Source organism: Balaenoptera acutorostrata, chromosome 1 (assembly GCF_949987535.1).
Source record: "Balaenoptera acutorostrata chromosome 1, mBalAcu1.1, whole genome shotgun sequence".
In the NCBI taxonomy this organism is placed as follows: Eukaryota; Metazoa; Chordata; class Mammalia; order Artiodactyla; family Balaenopteridae; genus Balaenoptera; species Balaenoptera acutorostrata.
The window spans coordinates 74896056-74922580 of NC_080064.1; the positions used below are offsets into that span (position 1 = coordinate 74896056).

Sequence of the window (26525 nt, forward strand, 5' to 3'; positions counted from 1 at the left end):
TGTTCACTACTGTATTCCCAGCACCTAACAGGTGTCTATAGGATACCCAGTAAATATCTGTACAATGAATGAGTCCATCTACTCAATTCCTCTCCAGAGGCTCTACTGGTGCTCGTCCTAGACACGCCAACTTTTCCTTTGCAACGTAACTCTAGCACTTTAACAAACATGTGAGAAGATCACCTATAGACCAGTACCTATGTTCAGATACACAGGAACGCATCTGGCAAAAGTCTGAAGTAGAAGGAGAAGCAGGAAGAGACTTAGTAAGTTTAGACATGCAAACTGGAGACCCACTAGGCGCACCGTGAGGCTTCTTCTGCCGTGGCCTCGAGTGCACTGTAGGGTTGTCCCGATCAGAACCTGTTTAAAAAAGAAAAAAAAGAAGGAAAAAAGGCACTACATATGGAAAAGCATTAAATATAGTGAAGGTAATCAACTAGGGTCCTAGACTAGATTCATTTGCAGTTCTAAGTGAGGTGTGAGAGAACAAATTAATCTAAATATCCACTGTGGCCCTATGAGTCTAGTCTAGCTAATCCGGTGATCTTTGTTATGCACTGTCCACAAACATTTAGAAGAATCTAGTTTAAAAAATATTTCTAGATTGTGAATTTTCAAAACTTGACATTATTACACTCACAACATAAGTTGCTCTGGGTATGCAAAGTCCTCCTGTCATTTCTATTTTGACTACAGTAAATAAAATATCAAAGTTAATTTTTAGTTCCAATTAGAGAGTTCTTACTGGTGACTGCTAAAGTTATATATTAATAATTATCTACTTTATTTACATGCGTTTTCAGATTAAAGAGTTTATGAAGTACTCACTTCCTGAGAAGGCACTGAGAAGCTTCACATTTTCTGAGTTCTGGTGGTCAAAGGTAGTCATATTTAGAAACTGTTGCTTTAACCAACTGGCTCTTTCTTCTTCAAATGCCTTTCTCTACCATAACAAGCAAACCAAAGAAATACCGATCAATACTTCAACATTCACACAATTGCCATTTCACACGATTTCTCTAGCTATTTGTGTCTGCTCTCTGATTATCTCTATATATTTAGTCAAAGGAATTAACCCTAGAAAACTAAGAAAAATTTCATTTAAGAAAATTATGTTTAAAAAATAAAAATTCACCTGTTTCTCCTGACAAGCCAACTACTATTTTCACATCAATTCTGAATAAATTCAAGTGTATAACACAAAATAATAAGCATGTTAGCATAACTTTAAACAAATGGAATATGAGCACAACTTCTGAACACACAAAACATGGTAAATATAAGATTACAAACAACAGAAAAATTGACATTTACCCCATTGTAAACTAATCACTTGAAAAAAAAAAAAGGAGATATGACTTCATCAAGCACTGCTCTCATCCTCCAACCATCTCCCAGTACTAGCAGCCGTCACCACTAGACCACAGAGGGCCTATGTCAAACCTCCTCCTTCTGAATAGCTAATTATAGCAATCCTAAATTCTCCCTCTCCCCTCGGGTCTCTCGTACTTCCTTCCCATCCTTCACTGGCCCCACTGTCCTCAGTGACCAGAGGCAGACAGAGTCTCAGGCAGAGAATGGGGAGTGGTATGCAAAGCAGCAAGAGTATCTCTTGGAGTAGCGTCAGGGGTGGTGGGGGGATATGGGCTCAGAAACACAGGTGATCCCATAAGACAGGAGGAAATGCTGGTGCAAACTGTTTTTGCTCCTGAGGAAGATAGCTATTGATGACATAGACTTTCATAATTACAGAGGAAGGTCATGTCAGCTACTTAAGATAGCATATAGTCTTTCATTCATAAATATTAATACAAAATCATGGATCACCAGACATTTGAAGAAAACTAACAGCATAAAAGAAAAATGGCCAGGATAAATAAAGAGAACTGACCAAGGGAAACAATTCAAGATAAACTTTTTTTTCAAATAACACAAATTATCAGACAGATTTATGAATATTTGTAAAATATAATGGTATACCAAAAAAAGCAAACAATAAGGACATTAGAAAACTTAAAAGATAAATTCTGAAATAAAAACTCAGTGGATGAAGTGAATAATAAAACTGACCTTTGCTGAATACCAGGTTGGTGATGCCCAAGATAAGAGTGAGAAAATATTCCTGAACTCAGAACATAAAGTCAATCTATAGATGTAGTCAGAAGGCAAAACATTTGTCTAACAGAATTTCCAGAATGCAAGAGAAGAAGGAAAAAATACAGAATTGAAGAAAGCATCCCTAAGCTGAAGAAATACAGTGTCTTCAGGCTGAAAGGAGCTACCCAGACGTATCCTGGTAAAATTGCAGAACTCTTAAGAACATAAAATTCCAAAAGCTTCCAGAGAGGGGGAAAAACAAAACACAGGTATCTACAAAGTAATACAGGTTATATTACAGCCAGGCTTCTCATGAGCAAAACAAAACACTGGAAGAAATGGAATAACTCAAAAGTTTTGAGGGGAAAAGTTAGAAAACTAAATTCTATATCCAGCCAAACTAATCAACTAAGAATGTATTTTTTGGATATTCCAGACTTCAGAATATTTTTCACTCACACACTACTTATGAAAAACTTACTCAAGAAAGTAATACAGCAAATTGGAAAAGGAACTGAAGAAAGAGAATAACATGAGATATAAGTTGAATCTGATTCAGGAAATCATAAAGGAAGCTACAAAGAAAGTCAAAGTATTTACTACACAGTGATACATGGAAGATTTTCTTCCATGTGGCAAAATCTTAATAACAGAATATTTTTTATGTGTCCAAAAAAATTACTTGGCTACAGAATGAATAACATTTACGTAATCACTATGTTACCAACGTTCTTTCTGGTTTTTAATTCTTAAGTCTCAATCTTTGACAAAGTACTTACACCTGAATTGTATTAAAAGACAGAACATAAACGTGATAATGCTTGACAATGAAAACTAATATCACAGACAAAAACTGGGGAGTCGAAGGGTAAGAGCAGTGCAACAAGGGTAACTACAAGGATGTCCTCATCTTTCGTCTCAGGGATAAACCTATACTGTCTGAAGTTGAGCAAACCTGAAATGGAAGCATTAAACAAATTTACTTAAAGCGAAAAAGTCAACCAGGAGAAATAATTCTTTAAAAAGTAGCTTAAAAAAGTAAAAATATTATGAAGAAATCATATGTAAATGAGAAACAGTGTAGATGGGAGGTATGATAAAGACACGAAACTCCTTATCTTTCATAGTGGGGGATGGATAGGCTTATATCAAGAAAAAAGGTTGAACTTTATTTCAAGTTAAAATAGTACTTCCCAGAAGAATCACAAACTTTTAACAGTGGTTACTTCTGAGGAATGAAACTGGCAATAAGAATGGAGGATACTGTCTTACCTTGTAGCTTTTTGTATGGATTGAGTTTCTTTTTTTAAACCATTTTCAAACATTACTTCTCTAATTTTTGAAAAGGAAATATGTAGGTAATACACTGCTAAATAAAAAAGCGACCTGTCCAAGTGTATACACACACAGTTCAAACTGTTAATGCATTCATCCCTGGGTAAGGGGATGGAGAGAGAGAGGGGGAGAACTTTATTTTTACTGTATTCTACCCCTAACCCCCTTTTTTTAAAACAAAAGACATGTTTTTGGTTGCACTCTCTTCTGACTCTACACCTACTGACAGTGGAGACATGACAGATGCCCAAAAGAAATCTCTTGTGTGAAGCTAAACCCTTAACAGTAGAAAGCCACCCAACGGACTTTCCTGGCAGCGCAGCAGTTAAGAATCCGCCTGCCAATGCAGGGGACACGGGTTCGATCCCCAGTCCAGAAAGATGCTACACGCCGCAGAGCAACTAAGCCCATGTACCACAACTACCGAGCCTGCACTCTAGAGCCCATGAGCCACAACTACTGAGCCCACACACCTCAACTACTGAAGCCTGTGCCCCTAGAGTCCATGCTCTGCAACAAGAGAAGCCACTGCAATGAGAAGCCCATGCACCGCAATGAAGAGTAGCCCCTGCTCGCCACAACTAGAGAAAGCCGGCATGCAGCAACGAGGACCCAACGCAGCCAAAAAAATAACATAAAACAAAACAAAACAAAATAAAATAAAAGAAAGAAAGCCACCCAAAAGGGATGATAAATGCTTATAGTTTTTTCAATACAAAAATTTTTTTTCAATACAAAAATGTTTCAATTCCAAATCTGGTAAAGGCAGAATGATATCCTTCTATTATAGCTTCCATTTCAAGCTATTTGTGAAATCACTGGTAAAATACTTGAGAAAAAAAATGGATAGCAAAGAAACAAGAAAAAGCAGAACTTAGATGCATTCTGCTGACCTCTCCAGGACCTTCAAACGCTCTACAAAGAAAGCCAATTGCTTAAAATACCTCCAATCCTAGGCGAATAGCTGCTTCTGTAAAGCTTCGTCTTTCTTTCTCGAAATTCTTCTTTTGCTCTTTAAATAGGGACCATTCTTCTTTGAGGCGTTCCTTTTCTTCCAACAAGTAACAGTCTCGTAGCAGTGAAGTGGTGTCATCATCACACGCAGTAGCGAGCTGCTGCTATTAAATTTTAAAACATAGTAAGTTCCAGAGTGTCCCTGCAACACTCCAGCAAGTTGAAATGAACGCAAGGGAAAAGCAGGTCAAACTTTAGGGGAAGGAGAGAAATGATAAAGAATCAGAAAGTCAACTGAAATGAGGAGTCTCATTTCCCAAATGCTTCTAACTGGCAAAGCCCCTACTAAGGAGTGCTACGTGGTCTATCTCCGGGCAAGCACAGAACTTAGTTTAGACTGAAAAATGTCAAATGCTACAGATCTTATAAAGTAAAGGAGTAAAAATATAGTAAGATTAAGTAAAATTCTGACCCTTCACAGGGGAGAACAGTTTTAAAAGGTGCCTCGCATTTACCTGTAAAAGTTGCTGCTGAGTTTTAATCATTTCTTTACACTGTTGAATTTCTAACTCAAGTTTTTCAGTTTCTTGTTCATGGTCTTGTCGTGAGATTACATCTTCATCATTAAAACCTTCTACGTGTACCTTTGAAACTAACACAAAACCAGTAATTTGACATAAACCTTACAATCATCATTTTAGTTTATGGTGTTTGGGGACATATATTTAAAAATCAAGGTTCTCAGAACTTTTCCCTTTCTGGAATCTTGTAGGTTTTCTAAAAGGGAGGTATTTCCTTTGCCCTTTAAAAATTCCATAAGCTATAATAAAATAAAATAAAATAAAATGTATATTATTTTAACACTAAAAAATTTTAAAAAGCACAAAGCAGCTCTAAGGAGTTCATGGCAACTATAAATTCATGCTATTTCTGGACTAAATGATATCCTTACTTACAGAGCTCTACTGCCAACATTTAATCTGTAATTCATATTTATTCACGATTATGTCCTAATTAAAAATGTACAACCTATATTCACAGAAAAATTAACATTCATAACCTATGTTCTTTTGACACTTCCCCAAAGATCAGTGCAGTGCTACAAATCTTGCTGTTATTAAATTCAACAAATATGAAGTCCAAAAATACTTGCTATTTACTAATAGACAATGATGAAATCAATAAAATCATTGAAATCAATAAAATCTCATGTAAAGTAATTTTGCTACTATAATTTTGCTGACTGCTCTTTACTTTTGGAGACAGTTAGCACTGAGTGTGTCATTTTTGACCATTTAGAATAAATTTTCTTTAAATAGACTTCATTTACTTAGCAGGAATCTTAATTTTCCTGATTTAAAAGCATGTGAATCTTAACAAATATAAAATAAGGATATATTCATCCACATATATCTATTTATACTATCTATAATGACAAGAAGTGGTATCTAAAATAATAGACTGTTAAGTGAAAAAAGCACAGTGTAGGCAAAAAACATGTAATATTCAATTTTTGGTTTGTATACACTTAAAATAAATATTTTGTGAGCACACAGAGAAAGGTCTAGAAAGGTATGCACCAAACTATTAAGTGTTACACATAGGGAATAGAGACCTGAATATTCTACTTTATATATTGGGTTGGCCAAAAAGTTCCTTCGGTTTTAAAGTAAAAATAAAAGACATTTTTTCATTTCCACCAAGAACAATATATTCATTAACCAAATGAACTTTTTGGCCAACCCAACACCTCCAAATTGATATTCTGCGTCAAATGTCTATTATTTTGTTTTTTTTTTTAAGAATTTTCTTTTTTTTTTAATTAGTTATCTATTTTATACGTATCAGTGTATACAGTCAATTCCAATCTCCCAATTCATCCCACCACCATCGTCCACCCCCTGCTTTCCCCCCTTGGTGTCCATATGTTTGTTCTCTACCTCTGTGTCTCTATTTCTGCCTTGCAAACCGGTTCATCTGTACCATTTTTCTAGATTCCCCATATATGAGTTAATATACGATATTTGTTTTTCTCTTTCTGACTTACTTCACTCTGTATGACAGTCTCTAGGTCCATCCACATGTCTACAAGTGACCCAAGGACTTTACTGAACAATGTATTCCTTAACCGAACGAACTTTTTGGCCAACCCAACACTTCCTAATTGATACTTTGCAACAAGTGTCTATTATTTTGAAAATAATTTAGAAATGAATTATTAGCAACCTAGGAATAGGCAAGTATCTAGGAATAATAAGCAAAAGGTTTATATTTATACTATATTATGATTCATATTTTCCTGATTTCCATGATACAGTAAGGGCTCAGTTCACTTTATTCAATTGTCTTCTGCACTCAGAGCAGACGGACATATGATGTCCTCTTTTCGGAGAGATTCACTCTGAGAGCAAAGCATTTTTTCTCAGCAGGGTTCAAACCACATGTCTGGAAGTAGGCAGAGTCTTGCTTTTCAAACCACCAGACTGAGCTAAGGACTTCAGTCTGAGCCCGTAACGTGGCTTTCCAGGTGACTGACTGAAGTCAGCTTACTGAGTGTCACAGCTCAATCTACCTGTATTCAGGCAGTACTTACCTTGGTTATCAAGTTTTTCTACATGACTTTTCAAAATTCTCCACTGTTTTCGGATGCTGTTGGTAAGCTGCTCTCTCACAGTTTCACAGGAAAGGTCCCACATACTCTCTCTGCTCAGTTCCCCAGCATCTTCTTCAGTATCAGAGATAACCTACAAGTGGCCAGAGATGAGAGGGAAAGACCAGAATCTTAAAATGGCTTTAGACACTCAGGCAGTAGTCGTCAGACTGATGGTCAGAGACACATATCAAAATCATTTCTGTGCTGTATCTGAAGCATAAATGACCCAGTCCTCAACATAAATGTCTTGAGAAAAAGCAATTAATACTGAAGATAGAAGTTCCTCAACTCAGGTCTCTTCAAAGCTGAATTTGAAGCCCAATATAGTCAGCGACAAAAGCCATGGAACTGTGTGAGGAGGAGGAACCTGTCTCATGCTGTGTTAGGTGCTTTCACATGTTAATTAGTCCTCAAATCATGTTACCACGTGGGGAAACCGAGGCTTAGAGGAGCAGAATAACTTTCCTGATGTCACACAGCTCCAGTCTATCTGGCCTCCAATTTTTGGTTGCTTTGACAAATAAACCTGTGAAATAATCTCCAAAGTAAAAGCAACTTTTAATCCTATTTTTCTCATATATTTTTTTTTTATAAAACTGGAGATATTTTTCTCTGTACTCTACCAAGACATTAAATCACAGGAAAATGTAGCAACCTTTACTGATATGATCAAATAAAGTCAAAGCAGGATAAAGAACATAGGGAAGCAATACTAAATGTATACAAGTCATAATAACCTGCATCTACATAAAATGGTCCTAATTTGTTATTAACATCCAGGATAGTAGATACATATACTTAACTAATTTGAACAATATATCTTGCTGGGGAAAAAAAAAGAAGAAAAGAGACGATGAAAAGAAAGAAGGGCTGATTAGACTGTGCCCACACGTACTGATAGATGCAGCAGGAGTGAGGGAGTGACTGAGTCTGAAGAACTGTATCAATAGTCTGAGGTCAGCAATGGGTTGGTAGAGGTCTAGGTCTCCCAGGGGGCGTAGGTAGGGAAAACCCAAGGTGTGGCTCATTGTGACTCTGGTTCTTGCCAATCAACACTCTGGAGCTACCTGACAGTAATTCTTCCAAGGAGAATTCTCTGCTATACACCTTCTCTGCTATACATTTCAAGGCATACCAGAATACTACAAATTCATTATTAAAATTAACTGCTGCACATTAATAATTGCCAGATTGAGTGAAACTCTAAAACCACAAAAAAATTAAAAATTCATTTAACTTGAATTTTGGGTATATATTTTGGCTACAATTAAGCAAAATAATAAATGAAAATTTGGATGCTACCTAGGCATTCCAAGGTTATGTCTTACTCTTCTTGCTATAATGGGCCAAAATCTTTCCTTACAAGTAAGGAATGGGTGAATTACTTAAATTTTAAGAGAAAACGTATCGAGAAAAAAAGGATCTTTTAAAAAACAGGAAATACACTTAAGATATTATTGTTTCTCCAAACTTCAACATTTGAATTATGAGAAATTATACAGGATACTATCATCTGAAAAAGATCTCCTTGATTTACTACCTACTTTTGCTGACTAAAAGCTGGTAATGAGACATTAGTAAAGGCTGGGTCCAAAACTGAAGAAACCACAGGAGTTACAGAAACTATGCTAACCCTGGCAAGGTATTAGTGAGTGTTAAGAACTGACCCAAAGTGATAAGACTTTGAGAGAAAAGGTTAGTTAACTGAATATAAGATGTCAAGCAGACCCCAAATTGGAAAGTCTGAAAAGAACATTCAGGTTCTTTTTTTAAAGAAGAAAAAAAAAGGCAGGAGATGAGCTTATCAGTTGGACTGATTTGTGAAACCACAAAATAATCCTCAAATATAGGTTAATAAAACATGTTTGGTGACTTACTGGTAATTACTACTTTTCATCAACATTGTTATTTTCAGATTTTAGTTACTAATGTGAACTTGCTTGAATCCAGAATTTAAATTTATATGTAAAGAACTAAGTTTAAAAACCTTTTCACCATTATGTGACTTTTTTTTCTGACCTCTACATGTTATGCCCTCATCAAATGATTTCCCCAGGCTTTCTACCTCAAAAAACACCTACTAAGGGCCAATTCAAATGTGACTTCCTCTGTGATGCCTTTCTTGATTGCCATAATTGTTTTATTTTACACACTGTACCACCCTATTATAGCTGTTAATGTGTATAATAATTACTTCTCTATATGCCTGTCTCTCTCAAAAAAGGTTCTTGTGGGATGCAATGGTCTGAATGTTTGTGTTGTCTCAAAATTCTTATGTTGAAATCCTAACCCCCAATGTGATGGCATTCGGAGGTGGGTGATCTTAGGGAAGTGATTAGGTCATGAGGGTGGAGCCCTCATAAATGGGGCCCCAGTGAGCTCTCTCACCTTTTCCCACCATGTGAGGATGAAAGAAGACAGCAATCCAACCAGGAAAAGGACCCTCACAGACACCAACCCTGCTGGCATCCTGATTTTAGATTTCCAGCCTCCAGAATTGCGAGAAATAAATTTTTGTTTGTTTATAAGCCAACCAGTCTATGGTACTTTGCTTTAGCAGCCTGAACTAAGGCAAAGGAAACAGTCAAAATCTTTTCAGCTTTTTCTCTCCAGGGACTAGAACACATAATGAACATTCAATAAATTTATGGACTAAGTGATTCTTTGGTTCCCAAAGTTAATAAAAGTTTCACTCTCTGAAAAGTAGAGCCTGCTAAAGTTACTCAACATTTAAGCTACTTAAAGGATATTTGGCACAGTGGTTAAAAGCATGAGCTCTGGAGTGAGACAGACTTGGATTCAAATCCTAGTTCTGTCATGCGTGATACTGAAATAGCTTTTGTGCCTCAATTTCCTCACCTATAAAATAGGGATAAATCATAGTACCCAAAGCATCAATTATTATAAGACTAAAATGAGACAATGCTTATAAAGTGCTTTTCATGGTGCTTGGCACAGATTAAGTCCCCAGAAAATCACCTCCATCATTTCCTAGGGCATGTCTGGAAACTTACAGGGACATTTTTTTGGTTGTCAGAGTGACTGGGGGTAGCACAGCAGTGAGTGTCCTGCACAAGATATCAACAGCGTCCCCATTGAGAATACCTATCTACTGTTTTAATTGTTCTAATCAGCGATCTGAAGACTGTATTAGAGAGGAAAGAGCCACTTACAGTTCCTGTACTATCATCTGCTCTTTCTCTAGGTTTCTGCTTTTGGGGAGAAAGAAGAGAAATCATTTCCTTTTTCATTTGCTGAAGAACCTTCTTAAGTTCAGCATTTTCCATTAGGATTTGTTTCTGACGATATTCATAATCATTCAAGAGAATTTTATACATTTCATCTTCGTTCCTGAGAAAGAAACTGTCAGTATGAAAATGCAGTATAGAAAGGGAAGTCTGATTAAACGTGTCAGTTTGATTCGTGCCTTACCTGGCTTCAGTTTTACCCGTCCTCCAGGAGCCTCTTTTTCCATCAGCTCTCCCCACGTAATTTAAAACTTCCATAGCTACAAACATGAACACACAGAACAAAACCAATTCTTAACATACATTTTTAAGTGTTTAAAACCCTAACGGTCTATATGCATTAGGGACGTAAGTCAACCTGGTATACAAATTAGGATTTAGGCTCAAACAGCCCAGATTTTAAGCTCCAGTTCCATCACTCATAAGCCTGAGATCTTGGCAAGTTACTTAACTGCTAAGCCTGTTTCTTCATCAATCGGGAATAATGAAAGTATCTATCAAAGAGTTGTGAAGAGTGAAAGAAATGTTAAAGTACTTAACACAGTAAGCACTTAATAAGCGTTCATTTAATTATCATTATTAATTTTATCATCGGGGTTGGCAAACTATGGCCTGTGGGCAGCTGCCTGATTTTGTAAATAAAGTTTTTTTTAGAACATAGCCACACCATTTGTTCATCTCTTTTCTATAGCTACTTTTGCACTACAGTGGCAGAGTGACAAAAGACCACAGAACCCACAAACCTCAAAATATTTACTATTTGGGTCACTACAGAAAAAGTCTGCCATGCCCTGTATCATGACCACCACCATCGTCATCATCAAAGGAGACAAGGCTCCTGACAGTATTAACGTCTCTTCTGCCCCAGGTAGAGATGAAAGCAGTTGGCATAAGAAGGAAAAAAGATGAGAATAAGTTATTATAATTTTAGAGCTGATAAAAATCATTACAGAACTGTCACTTCCAGTTGGGTCTGGACCAGGAAAAGAGGCAGACGACCATAATATGAGGGCTCTGCTATAGGGTTAAATGTTTAATAAACTTCTCTAACTAAGCGTTGCATTTTATACTTCTAGCGTTTCATCCTGCTCTTTAATTTTGCTATTCCCTTTATGAATGAACACAAGGTTAACCAATCTTAAAAACCAATAAGTGTCCAAGTTTAAGATTTATAATCTCAGAATACTTAGATGTCTAACCTTGTCTTAACTGCTAATTATCACAAATTTTTCAATAATTTTAAAATAAAATGTTCAAATAACTGCAACAGCGCTGCTGTACAGAATGACAGTGACACAGTGAACACTGAACTGCTTGCTGGAAACAGGCTTAGCCCACCATGTGACAGCTTGAAACATCTGCTCATCAGCTGTTGTATGCAAGTCCAAGTTCAGAATAATGTATAATGTAGGTTAGATGACAGCCTATAGCCCACTGGGAAACCACTCTTCAATAAATCAATGCACATATTTCCTGTTCCCTGAATCTTGGCAGGCCAGCAAAACTTTATCTGTGTAGCTCTACTTTTGTGTGTGTGTAGTTCTATTTTTTTTTTTATTGAATTGCAGTTAATTTACAGTGTTGTGCTAGTTTCTACTGTACAGCTAAATGACTCAGTTATTACACATATATACATTCTTTTTTTATATTCTTTCCCACTATGGTTTATCCCAGGATATTGAATATAGTTCCCTGTGCTATTCAGTAGGACCTTGTTGTTAATCCATTTTGTATGTAATAGTTTGCATCTACTAACCCCAAACTCCCAGTCCACCCCTCTTCCTTCCTCCCCTCCCCCGTGGCAACCATAAGTCTGTTCTCTATGTCTGTGAGTCTGTTTCTGTTTTGTAGATAGGTTCATTTGCACCATATTTCAGATTCCACATATAAGTGATATCATATGGTGTTTGTCTTTCTCCTTCTGACTTACTTCACTTAGTATGATAACCTATAGTTGGATTCATGTTGCTGCAAATGGCATTATTTCGTTCTTTTCTATGGCTGAGTAGTGTAGTTCTACTTTTTAATCTACACTAGTTACTTGAAATTATGCACAAACTTGAATGAAATAAGTTATAAACTAAGTTTCAAAAGAATAATAGAAAAAAGTATACTTTAACAAACAAAACTTTCAGTCAGCTGTACTTCAAAAATGCACAGCTAAACTAATTTAAAAGAACTCAAACTGACATGAATAATTTGGCCTGATGAACCATTTTATGAAGTTAACTCAAAAATCACACTTTTGGTACTCAGGAACTGATCCTGATTTTTAATATAATCAGTTCTTTGCTATGAAAGCTTACAGTGTCCTCTGGCTTAGCTTTTCTCTGTGGATTAATCCTACATCTGTAATGTTAAAAAAATATGTATGCAATTCTTATATGCAACTAATGGAGCAAAGCAAAATTACTATTTTTCAACTAACCAGTTGTCTCAATTTCTAGTTTACATGGATATATACCATCTAAAATCAATTGTATAAAGCATGACAAGGACACTTCATGAATTATTGAGCTCAATCCCTCTACATTTATTTCTTAGTGTAATACTAGCTTATTTATTCCCTTTGCTTTATCTTAGCCAGCTGCTCCTTACCTATTTTTTTATCCTTCTTGTTCATAACAAGTTGATGTAGACGTTCCTTTAGTTTATTATATTCACGCTCTTTTCTCTTCATATCATGATTATATTGAGTAGCTCGACTTGCAATAATATTTTGTAATTTCTGCACCTAAAAAAAGCATTTTCTATTAAGTGAGTCTCTTTAGGACTGGTAAACCCAGTTAAAATTTACAAATTCAATAGAGAGAAGAAGTCCTAGAATTCAGCTCCTCATATAATAGTTCAAGAATTCTAGGATTATTCCTCCTTCTCTGTAACCACTGGAAATCACTCTTTAAAATATCATTAAATGAAGCACATAAAGTTTTTATGTTTTAATTATGGAATTTCCAGAGCTGCTAACTCTCTAAATTATTATCTACACCTTTCACCCTACATACAGATTCTGATCATTTAGAAACCACAAACTCTTATGGAAGTATTAATGTGATTAAAGCTTCATTTGAAGTAAGTAGATTTCATCTGATCATTTGTAATGACTTCCTTTTACTAATGACTTGAATCACTTTATCCTTTATCAATCTGTGACAAGGCCAATAAGTCATCACACGTGGCAGTAGATAAACAGGTTCATTTTTCTCTGATCAAAAACAGTTATCAAATTAGAGTGAGACAAACAGCAGAGAGTTCAGACATTTGCTGAGTACATATTATATGCCAAGCACTACTGGTCAATGTTTACATCTACTAAGACTTCTCAGGCAGCCCTGGAAAGGAAGCAAGTTCTATACTGACATTCTTTATCTCTGCTAGAGATGATCATGTTCAACTTAATCCTCACTGAGGAAGAATTATAGTCAAACCATTTCAAGTATAATCAATGGATTAAGTCAAAATTTTCTGTGAAATAACTCAAGGAAAAGTATAAGTAACCTTGTGGTTTAGTTAAGATACTTCTTACCCACTTACTAAATATACTACTAAATAATCAAATATGGTAAAACAAATCTGTCTAAATCACTACAAGGTCCTTAAAGAAATACGCTCCCTTAAAAGTCTTTAATTATAGTGAAAGCAACATATACAACACTGAAAATGTTATGGTTTTATAGTTATCACATGATCAGAAATCAAACTGCAGAGCAATAAAAACATAATGATTTCTTCTTACATAAATTGAAAGATAATTTCAAATGCATTAACTCTATAGGTCCAAATACTAAGTCATCACTAAAGCAAAAATGAGATTAGAATTATGATGTCTTCAGCCTAAAAATGAGATTTTTAATCTGAATTGCTTTTTTTAAACAGTAACTTGAGTGTCCATTTAGTCAAGTAATTGCCTGACTGGATGAACAATGTTGACATTTAAGACAGTGCAAGAAGAGGCATTCCAGATATAAGTAAAGGTATAGCAGAGAATAAAAGATCTGCATTTAAAGCGCCCTTGTGTCTGACAAAAAGTTAACAGTGCATGTGAGTCCACGACAGATGGTATAGGACACTGGGATGTCACGAGCTCTGGACTAACCTACTAGGGCAAATGGATGCACTTGGGGGAGAGGGTGGTGGGGAGGGCTCCTGGCCACTCAGTTAAATGCGATACAACACTATACACACAGTTCCTCCAGACCAATGTGACACAGGGTGAACAAATGGCTCTTTCTTGTTTTAAAGTCAAGTGACCATTATGGTCACCTCAAATTCCAAAAAAAAAAAAAACCCAAAAACATTCACTTAAACTTTATCTGCAATAACTGACAACTCACCTCATCTTTCTCATTTTTCAGTAGCTGATGCAAATTCCTGTTCTTGCATTGTAACTGTCTGTCTCTTTCCTGAAGACCAATCATTTCTCTCCTGGAGGTTTCCAGTTGTTCCTAAAACATTCATATGCAATTTTGACTAAAATTAACATAGGATTCAGAGCAACTGAATCCTTAAAAGATTAGTAAAAACAAGTTACATAAACTAGGGTTTGTTACCTAAAATTGAAGTTTAGCAGCACACAAAATGTTTATTTAAAACAATTACTATAAAGCTTGATACTATAGTGTTACAAAATTTACCTAAATTTGAATATCAAATTTTATTTAAATACCAATTTTTAATGTATATACAAAAGACCTTCAAAGTGGATCCCTTGAAAGACTCTTCACCTATTCCAGTGATGTTGCCACTGAACATTTTCATAATTTCTTTTCAATACTTTTTAACACTTCTACAGCACACTCTGAGAAAGAGCCAAAAATGATTTGGAGCTAAGTATGAAGAAGACAGGTGACCAAGCAAAGTAGAACACTTCAGGTCACAAAGGGTGGGACTACAGCATGACACCAGTTCTGCCTTGTAAGCAGTAAACTCTCTCAAGATTTTTCCTAGAGGGCATAGATGCCCTCAAGAATATTCTTGAAATTTACTGATGCAATCTCTCACAGTAAGACTATTTTAAGTTAAGCATCTACTTTATTAAGCAAGACTGGATAGGGTGGGAGAATCCTTATTTTATTTTCCTCAGATATAAGTATTTCCTAATCTAACTTTCTACAGTTTCAGCAAGACACTAAACAGTTCATAAAATCATCACCTTCGATATAGATAGTATTAGGAAGCAGCACAACTGATTTGTACAAATTACATTCAGTTTTACTTTCCAGTTTAAAAAAATCCTAAAACTTAAAAAAAAAAAACCCTAAAATTTGTTTGCTAAATAAATCCAATGAAAATTTATAGTTTCAAACTACATAACAATGGCATTGAAATACAGATTGAGATGTAATTTCTACCTTAAGTTTTGCATAGCAGTTCTGCAGATGGTCCATATCGCTTCCCAGTTTCAGATTCTGTGTTTCCACATTTTCCTGAGCTAGAAGGTTCTTCCGCTGAAGTACAAGTAGCTCATTCATACAATTTAAAACAGCAACTATATTTAATTCTCTCTTTGTCTCTTTACCTTTGGATTCTTCATATAATGAAGGAAAACCGAAAGTAGTCAATTCCTAGTAGGAGAAAATGTTTTCCTAAAAGTTGGTTACCGGACAACTTAATAAATAAACAAAAGACAGAAATCTTTTCTGAGAAAGAAAACTATCCTGAGATAGTTAAGAAAGTAGCACCTATGCCAAAGGACAAAGAATTAAGAGAACTGGGCTCTTTTAGCCTCTGCTCTACAATCACCTGTGATCTGGAGAAGGCACTTAGGTTTCTGCATCAGTAAAATAAGGGTAAGACTCCCCGTGGAGGAGCCCCTGGGGTGATGGGGGATCCAACCTGCTCCAGACAAAAACGTTTACCTCGTGTATCTAGACTAGACGGTCACCAAGGTTCTCTGCAAATCTAATATAAGTCCCGGGCCAATATGTAACATACTTGTGCTTGACAAGTTTTTCTCATACCTTTGATATGTTCTATTATATAACATGATTTATGTTATTTATTGCTTCTTACAAAAACAAAACATGTTACCTGATCAAGATATGAAATACTCTGTTCAATATTCTCTTCTGTGCAGAAGGCACTAAAAAAACTGTGCACATTTTTTGATAAAGGTATTGAAGAGCATAGCACTTGCTGTGAGTATAAACTTGATGGAGACATCTTTGTTTCAGAGGTATATTGAGAGATGTATTTGCTTTCTGAAAGAATCAGTAAAAGGCATTTATGTAAATAATTTGTAAAAATGCATGCAAAGCTAACAACATAATCTCCATTACCAAAGATTTTGAATTATAGAAATATTTTTAAGTTTTTTCAAATTAGGACAAAGCTGGTTTTTGTATGAAAACTATATAATTTTTTCCAAAAAGATACAACTAATAAAGTGGTGCTCTTAGAAAAGGCATGTTAAGCTACAATATACTATCTTAATTTACAATACTTTAGATTTATAAAACTAATAGATAAAACCCACTTGTCTATGCACCCAAAGTTTATGTGATTAAAGGAATAAATCAGAGAAATGTACTGAAGTAGCCAATGAATTTATTTCAAATGCAGAAAAGTCTCCTCGTCAAGTAATCAACTATTCAGCCAAAGCACTTAACCCCACTGATTAGGCACAATACTTAGCTCTCCCTGATAATTTTACTGAAGATGAAAATTATATATTTTACAACTATTTATGTCTCTCTGTAGTTACATCTTCAATATTTTTGGTAATTACAGTGTCATTGAAAATTAACCTTTATAATTACTGCTTTTGCTTACAACTATTCTAAACTCAGTTACCTGAAGACAGACCTGGATCTGTAACAGTCATCCAATCTCCCATAGCAATTGCCAGAGCCAGGATACCTGAGGAACCAGTTCAGCAGTGAAACTTTCAGCCCAGCTGCTGTCACTCTTCTATGTAGGCATCTCCTTAGAAAACAAATCACAGAATAACAGCATACAATTAAAACTATGAAAGCAAATATAAAGCCAATGTGTAAGAATTAGTTGTATGTACTTCAAAACAGAGGGATTCTGCATTATTTACTCTCCTGTACTCTCATACAGAACATGGTAGAGCTTAATAATAATAATTGTGTGTGTGTGTGCAAGAATCAAGGTAAATGGCTTCTCGAGTTATACGAAGGTATTCACATTACTTCATACACAAAGTACACAGTACATGATCTGACTCACAATATAAGGTACAGAATTGTACTAAGTAATAAATATTTCCAAACTATACCCTTTAAAGTACAATTCCTACTTACATAGATGAAAAGATGAAAAATTTCTTGGCCAGCATTCCCATTTTTTGTTGTTTTTACTAACTATACTAACAAAACTTTTAATTACAATTCCTAGTGTTGGCATAGATGTAGTGAAATGAATAATCCCATACACTGCTCTCCAGAAAAATTAGATCAATTTATACTACTACCAAGCAATCTGGCAATATGTATCAAAAGTCTTAATAATGAAAATATATTTTGATCCAGAAATTCCACTTTAAAAATTTTATCCTAATAAAATAACAATTTTCACAAAGATTCACCTACATATTGTTCTTTACAATACCAAAAAAAAAAACCCAGAAATAACATATACGTTCTACAGTAGGAGATTGGTTACATAAATAATACATTTATACGCTGGAATACCGTGTAACCTTTAAACACAGCCATGTAGAATCAGGGTGGCTAACAGATACACAAAAGGCAAGAAATGCACATGAATAAAGCAGACTAAGAAACACGTAACTGTTTTAGTCTATCACTGATGCCTCTACTTTTTTACAGAGATAATGGAAGTAGTAACTATTTCTCCACCATAAAAAAAATTCAGATGAAATTATAAACAGCAACTGGAAATTGATTTCAAGGTCAGGGAGAGGAAGAGGAGAGGTGAAGACTGCAGGCAAACTGGAGAACACGTGTCAACACTTCGGACAGCTGCTTCCCAGCCACAATAAATTGTGGCCAAAAGAGAAAGCAATTCCTGTGCTGATACATCTCTCCAGTTTTTAAGAAATGTTGAAATTCTGGATTTCTATGTGAAATCTCCCAATTTTTAAATATTAGAAGCTAATTAAAAAGAGTAACTACGCAAGTTACCCAGTGGAAGGGGGAGCAGCTGGAAGGGGGAGATCAGAGCTCCACCTATGCTTTGATCTGAGAGGTGGCTACTTAGGCACACACAACAGGACGATTCATGAAGCTGTACACTTAGGACCTGCGCAATTGACTGAACGGCAATTACACCTCAAACACCACTACTGTTTAATAAGCCAAATAAAATATGTGTCTTTAGGCCAGATCTGGACTGTAGATCAAGAGTTTACCACCTCTCTTCTCAATATTTAAGACTGTGGGGAAATATTCACAATATAATGTTAAAGTGACATGAAATTTTTCATTCATTCAATAAAATTTTAATTGTGCTACTACGTGCCAGGCATGCTTTCCTAGGCATAGGAGAAGCCCTGCTCTCAAGAAGTCCACATTCAGGTAGGGAAGAAATAGGTAAGAAGTAAGCAATAAATTACAGTAACATCACATTCAGAGTGATGAGAATAAAGAAAATAAAACACCGTAACGAGAGTATTAGGGTGGGGGGGTGGTATCTAGATCCATCAAGGAAGGCTGCGTTGAGATGCTGATATTTGAACTGAGACCTAAATGATACGGAATCAACTACAAGATGGTCAATGACCAGAAGAGTCCAGGTGGAGGAAACAGCATGTACAAAAACCCAAGATGGAAGGAACTTGGTACATATTAAAAATATACAAGTGGCCAGTACGCCTGAAGCACAGTAAGCAAGAATAGATGTATAAAGCTGGATTTTCTCTAAATTGCAGTGAAAAGCTCTTAAAGCAGTTTAGGCAGGAAAGCAATGGGATCTCTTTTTAGGCTTTAAAAAAGATTATGGCCACTCTATCTACCCTGTGAGATTACAGGTGGGCAATAGTGGGTGCTGACGAAATCAGGCTACTGCAAGAGTTCGGGCAAGAAGACCAGTGTTGCACTACATCTCCGACAGTGGAAGCAGAGACACGTGGATAAATTAGGGATGTGTCCTGGAGATAGAATCTTCAGGACTTGCAGATGGATTGAAACAAGGACAAAAGAGCAAAAGAGAGATGACAAATAATTCCTAGATTACACAGCAACATAAAATACATACTCGTGCAAATGATTGTATGTGTCATATAATACATTATGATGTCACACACACATACACACAGAAGGTTATCTAGTTTGGCACTGATCTTTTGCTATTTTGCTACTCATGTGCCTTGAGAAGAGCACCTTGAACCCTTTGGCACTTTCCAGTGACCTTAAATGGGTACCTACAGCAACAGGAAGAGCAGGATGAAGGTTGAATCTGCATCCAGAAAGACAAATGATCTTACTTTTGGTTTTCAGAGATATTAGCTATAAACAAAACAGGACCCAAGGGACAATAAATCCAACTATTCTAACCCGGCTCTACTTTGGGTAAGTTACCTAACCTCTCTAAGCCCTAGTTTCCTCACTGGTAAATTGCCATTATCCCCTAAGGATTAAGTGAGATGTGCTAAGTATTTAGCACACTGCCTGGCATATGGGACACATGTAATTAATATCAGTTGTTATCGTCATCACCTAGACACAGATCTGACTGTCTGGTATAAATGACAGGATTCTAAAACCTGTAACAAAATGCACTGTTGCTCTTAATAAGGGTTGAACATAAATCCTTAGAAGACCTGAGACAGACATCACTAGAAAATACAACAGTGTGCCTAAGTGCCTTTTCTCCTCATACAGAAAGATTATTAAACACCAATATGTGTCTACTATATATCCATACTTTAAAACTGTAATTTAAGTCAGTTACTCTTAACTCTGTGAATTTAGTTCTCCAGTGTCTACAGGTTTCACCAGTAAGTTGTTCCCTGTCCTGTAAAAAACAAAAACAAAAAAACCTTGCAAAATATTCAGGTCTAGTTAAATGTTCAAAGTGAAAACCAAAACTCCATTCTGAAGTGCTATGAAACAAAACTTAGGAGGAGTATGTGATTTCACGCCATTTAAAAAGTTTCTATGTATCCTCTTCTGTTCAGTGAGGCACCAAATTACACACAATGAGGCTTGTGATAAAAGAAAAGTTACCCAACCAGTCTTTCCAAGAACAGAGACTTAATCAATATGCATCCCAAAACCAAGAGACTAATTTAAGCAAAGTATTCTATTCTAGCTCAATCATAGCTAAAATTTCATTGATGAAGGTTACAAACTATTATTATGTTATATTAAAATAAGTCAATATTAATTTCAAAAGCAAAATAAGAAAGATAACAGAAGTATCTCTGCTTTGCATAAATCTAATACCATCACAAGTCCCTTCCAACTTGAAAGCTTTAAAAGCAGCCACGGAGGACTCCATTAAAGCTTGGTGCTGGAACACAGAATTAAGTTCCATATTTTATATAAAAATTATTATTATTACATATTAATCATGTCATAGCAAACCATTATATAGTGGACATGATTATCCACGACAAGTCATGTAAAAAACAAGGTTGGTTATGCTAGCACTGTTACTATAGGTTCATCACAGAAGAAGAAAGGAAAACAGTTAACAGTTAATTGTGCTTTGGTTCAAGTAATCTGTAACCCCCAATTCTCTCTATATACCATTAATCAGAGTAGCTGCCCAAATTCCCAAAATCATGAGTGAACTTTATGAGCAAAACCTGAAGATTAAAGAATTTAAACAACTTGTAAAAGTCATTTCATTCGTCCAAGATTGAAGGGGAACAATCTTGAAATAAATTAAAGAAAAAAAAATATATAAAGTGGGGCTTCCCTGGTGGCGCAGTGGTTGAGAATCTGCCTGCCAATGCAGGGGACACGGGTTCGAGCCCTGGTCTGGGAAGATCCCACATGCCGCGGAGTAACTGGGCCCGTGAGCCACAATTACTGAGCCTGTGCGTCTGGAGCCTGTGCTCCACAACAAAAGAGAGGCCGCGATAATGAGAGGCCGGCGCACCGCGATGAAGAGTGGCCCCCGCTTGCCGCAACTAGAGAAAGCCCTCGCACAGAAACGAAGACCCAACACAGCCATAAATAAATAAATAAAAATTAAAAAAAAAAAAGTGACCCAGGTGGAATCAACATCTGAAGGGAGACCAGACTTTCTTAAAAAAAAAAAAAAAATCTATAAAGTAATCCATAAGTAAGAATTTTATCTCCTATTTGACACATCAGAAAGACATAGTTTTGTTCCCTCCTAGTGGATAACATGTATATAAGCATATAATACACTTCCCTGTTCCAAGTATTTCTCTCAAGTACATTCCAGTAAATCTTCATAACAGAAAATCGTACTAATTTCAGTAAAATTGCAATTACTTCAGTAAAAATGTTATCTTACTATTTCTGAAGAACTACTTTGGCATGCCTCTATGTTGCTATAGGCCCCAAGTACAACGTCACATACTTGAGTGTAAAATAAGCAAGGGTACTCTCGTCTTTTCTGAGTAAAATGATTATGCTGAACTTAAGAATTACCGAGTAGCATTTTCTAGGTTAGGATCCTGACAGAAAATTGGGAAGCAGTGTGACATTTGAACATAATTATACTGTTTCTGAAAGAAAATGAAGATTTTAGTAGGTTTCAAAAAAAAAAATCTATCACTCTTCATGTCAAAGTATTTTCTTTCGTATGTATTTATCTATATTACAGACAGGAAACTTGAGCTCAGGGAAGTCAACAGGATTGCCTGAGGTCACACTTCTAATTGGTTGTGAAGCCTAGACACAAATCTCAGTCTTCAAAACCGTGCTTTTCTCTCTACCATTCAACCTTTCAACACCGTACACACAATCAATTAATCTATCTATATTAAAAGTAGAATATAATAAAAGATTTCCATCAGGGTTCTTTAAAAGACTGAGTTCCTATAATTCATTCTAAATGATTCCACTCAGAACACACAATTCTTAAAGGACCTTACCTACTACTTAAATTGAGGTACACTTGTAAACTTCTCTGCTATGCCACAAACAATAGCTTTTTTCTCATTTATGAATACTTTGCTTTAAAAAGGCATAAAAACAACTCCCAGAAATGAGATCACTTCCACAGAAAGTTTAATGAGGGTGGAATTCACTCACTTTACCATTTATTCCTAGAATAAATATTAAGACAACATCAAAACTAAGTTTACGGATCTTTAGCAAGAACATTTGTGACTCAAGTTAATTACATATTTTTTTCCAACAGAAAAGTTCCTTGCCTGGTTCTTCTTCTTCCTTCTACCCCAAAGACTCAGTGTTGCTCAATATATATTAACCGCTTATAGAATTTTGGGGCAGGCAGCCTTTAGGATGGCCCCCAGTTATTCCTGTACACACCTTTAGGTTATTCTGCCCCTTGAGTGTGGGCTGCATTTCGTGACTAGCTTCTAACAAACAGAATAAAGCAGAAGGGACTGGATTTCACTTCCAAATTAGGTTATAAAAAGGGCATGCCTTGCGTTTGGGGTCATTTCTCACTCGTTGTATCTTCGATCCCTCCTTCCAGGGAAAGCAAGCTGTCAGAGCCGTCATGTTGTGAGCAGCCCCATGAAAGGCTGATGTGGCAAGGAACCAATGTCTCCAGCCAACAGCCAGTGAGGACCTGAGGCCGGCCAGGAGCCAGGCGAGTGAGTCTGGAAGTAGATCCCCCCCGGTCAAGCCTTGAGATGCCTGCAGTCTTGGTCAACACCTACAGGCAGCCTAGTGAGAGACCCTGAGCCACAGGCACCCAGCTAAGTGGCACCCAGATTCCCAATGGACAGAAATTGAGAGATAAAGGCCAGTTGTTTTAAGCTGCTAAACTCTGGAGTAATTTGTTATGCAGCAATAGATAACATAAGTTTTTATATATATATACATATATATATTACATTTCTGAGTCCCTTCCATAATTACATGTTTCTTGCTGAAACATAACTAAAGTGATACCATGCACTACAAAAGCAACTCATCAGGTATATGACAATGATGTCATGTAGTATTACAACAAATCACTCCATATTATTATAGCTGGATGTCTCCCAAACTAGTTTATGAACTTCGACAGGGTGGGGAACGTATTCATCTTTGTGTTCAACAGTTCCTGAAACACAGCAGGTGCTCAGCAGATGTTTATAAAACGAACGGAGTCCCACATACGGCACACTCACTCCAGCCTGTGTGCTCCACACGTGCTTTCTTCTTTCACCTGCCCCTAAACTAACTCTTCTTCAAAGCACAGCTCACCCACCATCATCCCCTCCACACAGGCCATTAAACTCTATTCTCTAGGTCCTCCTAGTTTATTTCACCTTTCCTATTTAGACTCTTTAGTCACATTCTCCATTTCTATACCCGCCATCTTAATAGACAGAATAATCTTAATAGACAGAATAATCAACAAATACCCAAGTAAATAACTGATGATAAATTAGCATATTCATTCCAGCAAGCAAAAGTGGATAAACGAAACAGCAATGGAAGAGATGCAGAAGACGTGAGTCCTTTAGAGAAAAGTACTACTCTTCATCATCCCCCAAATCTCTCCTAATACTTCTACCCATGGAAAGAGGGCTTGGCAGAAACTAAGTGATGTCTTGATTACAAGATTTCCTTCATACAGTACACTATTTTAAGTGTTCTTTTCAAGTTCGCTTGAAGTTCAAACTTGAGAAGGCACAACTGCCTACCTAATCAGAATTCTAAAACAAACTTCAATCAAGTATCAGAAAATAATAGTTTTTTCATTATACAGGAAGGTAGTAACATGATACCATCTGGACTTCTAAATATTACACAGGATTTTTCACAAATAACCAACTAAAGTCTTTGCTAAAATCTCACAAAGTTAGAGTTACCCAACTGTTGGGTTAAGAAAATAAAATTGTTAAAACTAAGTCTTTAAACATTAGTCCTTACAAATTCAGTCATAAAACTGAAGAATTTAGTTATCTGCATACTTTAATAGATGTTATTATTCTCAAAAACCAAATACATTATGATTACTTTAAAAATTACCACCTTCTACTATAATTTTGTTCCAAAGGAGACTATAGCTTTCAATTCCACTACAAACACCTCTGCCATCTAATACAAAACCATTCGTCTATGCATATCAGTACAGATAAATACTAAATTCAACCTCTTAGAACCTACTTTTTACAAATTTAAAATCTAAATGATTTCATCTGAGTGGCAAAATAGTATAGATTTTTTTCCACAGAAATAAATTCTTCTTCATAAATTAAATTTTAATATATATCTGAATGGCTGAAACTGAAAATCTGGTATCCCTTTAATCATCTGCCCCCTTGCTGAGTTTGTGGCTCTGAGAAGGATTTAGAGTTGGGGAGCACAGTGCAAACCACGTGAGCCTCCCAGGCCTGGGTCAGACAGGTCGTATCCTGACCGAGCTGGTCATATCCTCTCCGAGCTGGTTTCCTCACCTGGAAAACAGGGTGATGCTATCTACTCTGTAGGGTGGTTATGGGTATTTAATGGGGTAAGGGGTGAAAAACTAAGTACAGAATACCTAGGGGGCTGATCTAACAAACACGTGCCAGGTGCTGTTCTAAATGCTTTACATACTTCATGAAGGCAACCTTCACAACAACCCTACGTGTTATCACATTATTTCCTTTTCAGAGATAAGGGAACTGAGGCACAGAAAGGTTAGGTAATTTGCCCAAGGTCACGCAGCTGGCAAGTGGCAGAGCCAGGGGATGTTCCCCACCCCACACTCCAGAGTCCATCCTCTTAACTATCATGTGTTGCTGCTTCATGGACGAGAGGCCCAGGAACAGTATCTCCTACCACCACTCATGAGATCGTATCTCCCAACTGGGCAAAGACTGCACAAAATAGTGTGAAGACACAAATTGCGGCAAAATATTTCACGCGTTTCCCTTTGGGCTGAGGGATACAATCTCAGTGAAGTAGACCTGCATGTATAGCATGAAAAATAAAAGTTATGAAAAACAAGAATAGTTCGATCACCACTTTTTGCTAAATCAAACTATCTAAATATGTTTAGGAGAAATGTGTGGAAAGGTTACAAACTATTCCCAAGGACATTCCTGGGGAATGGGACGGTTCGGCGTAGTGAGAGGTGGGCCGGGGTTTTCACTTCTTCTACAGCACACCTTTATACCGCTGGAATGTTCTAGGGCATTTATTATTTTGTAAAACTTTTAGAGGCAGTGGATTCAGGCACAGTTACTAAGACAATGGGTATGGATGCACTGCCACCTCCGTCCCAGACAGTAGCACCCTGCCCTTTAGTGGAAATATCAGCGTAGACAAATAATAAATGCACCCCCCTCCCCCATCGATCAATTACACTTCTAGCACCTAGCCCGCCCCCGCCCTGTGTTCACACATACAAGTGGGCAAGGGTGCTGCAGCCTTCACACTGACCCCGGCCATGTCAGAGCATGTCTGTGGGGAGCCAGCCCATCAGGGAGGCTTCCCCCCTACTGATGCGAAGAGTGAAGACACAGAGTACTGGCTGGCCTGGCAAAGGTGGACTCTTCCTCCAGCTCAGTTACAATCTAAACGCAGTGGGAAGAAAGAAGAGGGAGGCTGACTTTGACTTATAACTATTAAGATTCTTTTCAAAAAAGAATGCTCTCAATCTAGCAACCTTCTGTGACTCAGGCAACTACTAAAGTGTGTTTCTCTGCTTCAAGAGAGCAGCTGGTGAAGTGAGACAGTATGTTCTTAGAGCCTACGCCACGCCGTCCGGCATTTCATTACACAGTGACTTCTTACCGCTCATGTTTTCATCTGTTCTGGTCTTGGCTCTCCAATTAAACTCATTTTTTCAGGGCACTGCCACCTCAGGGAAGTTGCACAAGGCTCTGAAAGAGCCCCAGACAAGAGCCAGGGACCACGGTTCCCACAGCCACTTCCATCATACGCTGAGCAACCTTGAGCAGGCCCTGATTTCTTTGGTTTTCAGTTTCCACATCTGTAAAATCAGGAGGTCGAGCTACATGATCTTTACAGAATCTTCAGTTCTATTAACTACGATTTTTACATTTCTCATGGGACCTAATATGAGAATTGAATACAGCTATTTATATTAAAATTTTCTTCACATTTTTATAGCAGAATGTACACACACTGTCTTCACAACCACGTTTATCAAGTGAGAGTCTACCTAATTTTAAGAATTATTAAGCATAAAAGATTTAC

At 36.6% G+C, this 26525-nt stretch overlaps 1 protein-coding gene across 14 annotated transcripts in view; it reads right to left on the bottom strand.

Moving 5' to 3' along the window:
* Positions 1 to 26525, bottom strand: part of SSX2IP (SSX family member 2 interacting protein) — a 42881-nt gene that overhangs the window by 7584 nt on the left and 8772 nt on the right. For 3 of the 14 annotated variants that reach the window (XM_057558646.1, XM_057558644.1, XM_057558654.1), the window contains 12 exons: positions 17083 to 17214; positions 16321 to 16490; positions 15642 to 15854; positions 14625 to 14735; positions 12889 to 13024; positions 10475 to 10550; positions 10216 to 10405; positions 6983 to 7133; positions 4905 to 5041; positions 4380 to 4553; positions 832 to 946; positions 198 to 363 (listed from right to left, as the gene is read on the bottom strand). In XM_057558646.1, the coding sequence (XP_057414629.1) occupies positions 198 to 363; positions 832 to 946; positions 4380 to 4553; positions 4905 to 5041; positions 6983 to 7133; positions 10216 to 10405; positions 10475 to 10550; positions 12889 to 13024; positions 14625 to 14735; positions 15642 to 15854; positions 16321 to 16490; positions 17083 to 17125 (1682 nt within the window). In that variant the 5' untranslated portion in view covers positions 17126 to 17214. Of the gene's footprint in view, positions 1 to 197; positions 364 to 831; positions 947 to 4379; positions 4554 to 4904; positions 5042 to 6982; positions 7134 to 10215; positions 10406 to 10474; positions 10551 to 12888; positions 13025 to 14624; positions 14736 to 15641; positions 15855 to 16320; positions 16491 to 17082; positions 17215 to 26099; positions 26299 to 26525 lie in introns of those variants that run through there. The other 11 variants (XM_057558648.1, XM_057558651.1, XM_057558679.1 and 8 more) reach the window with 10 other exon arrangements.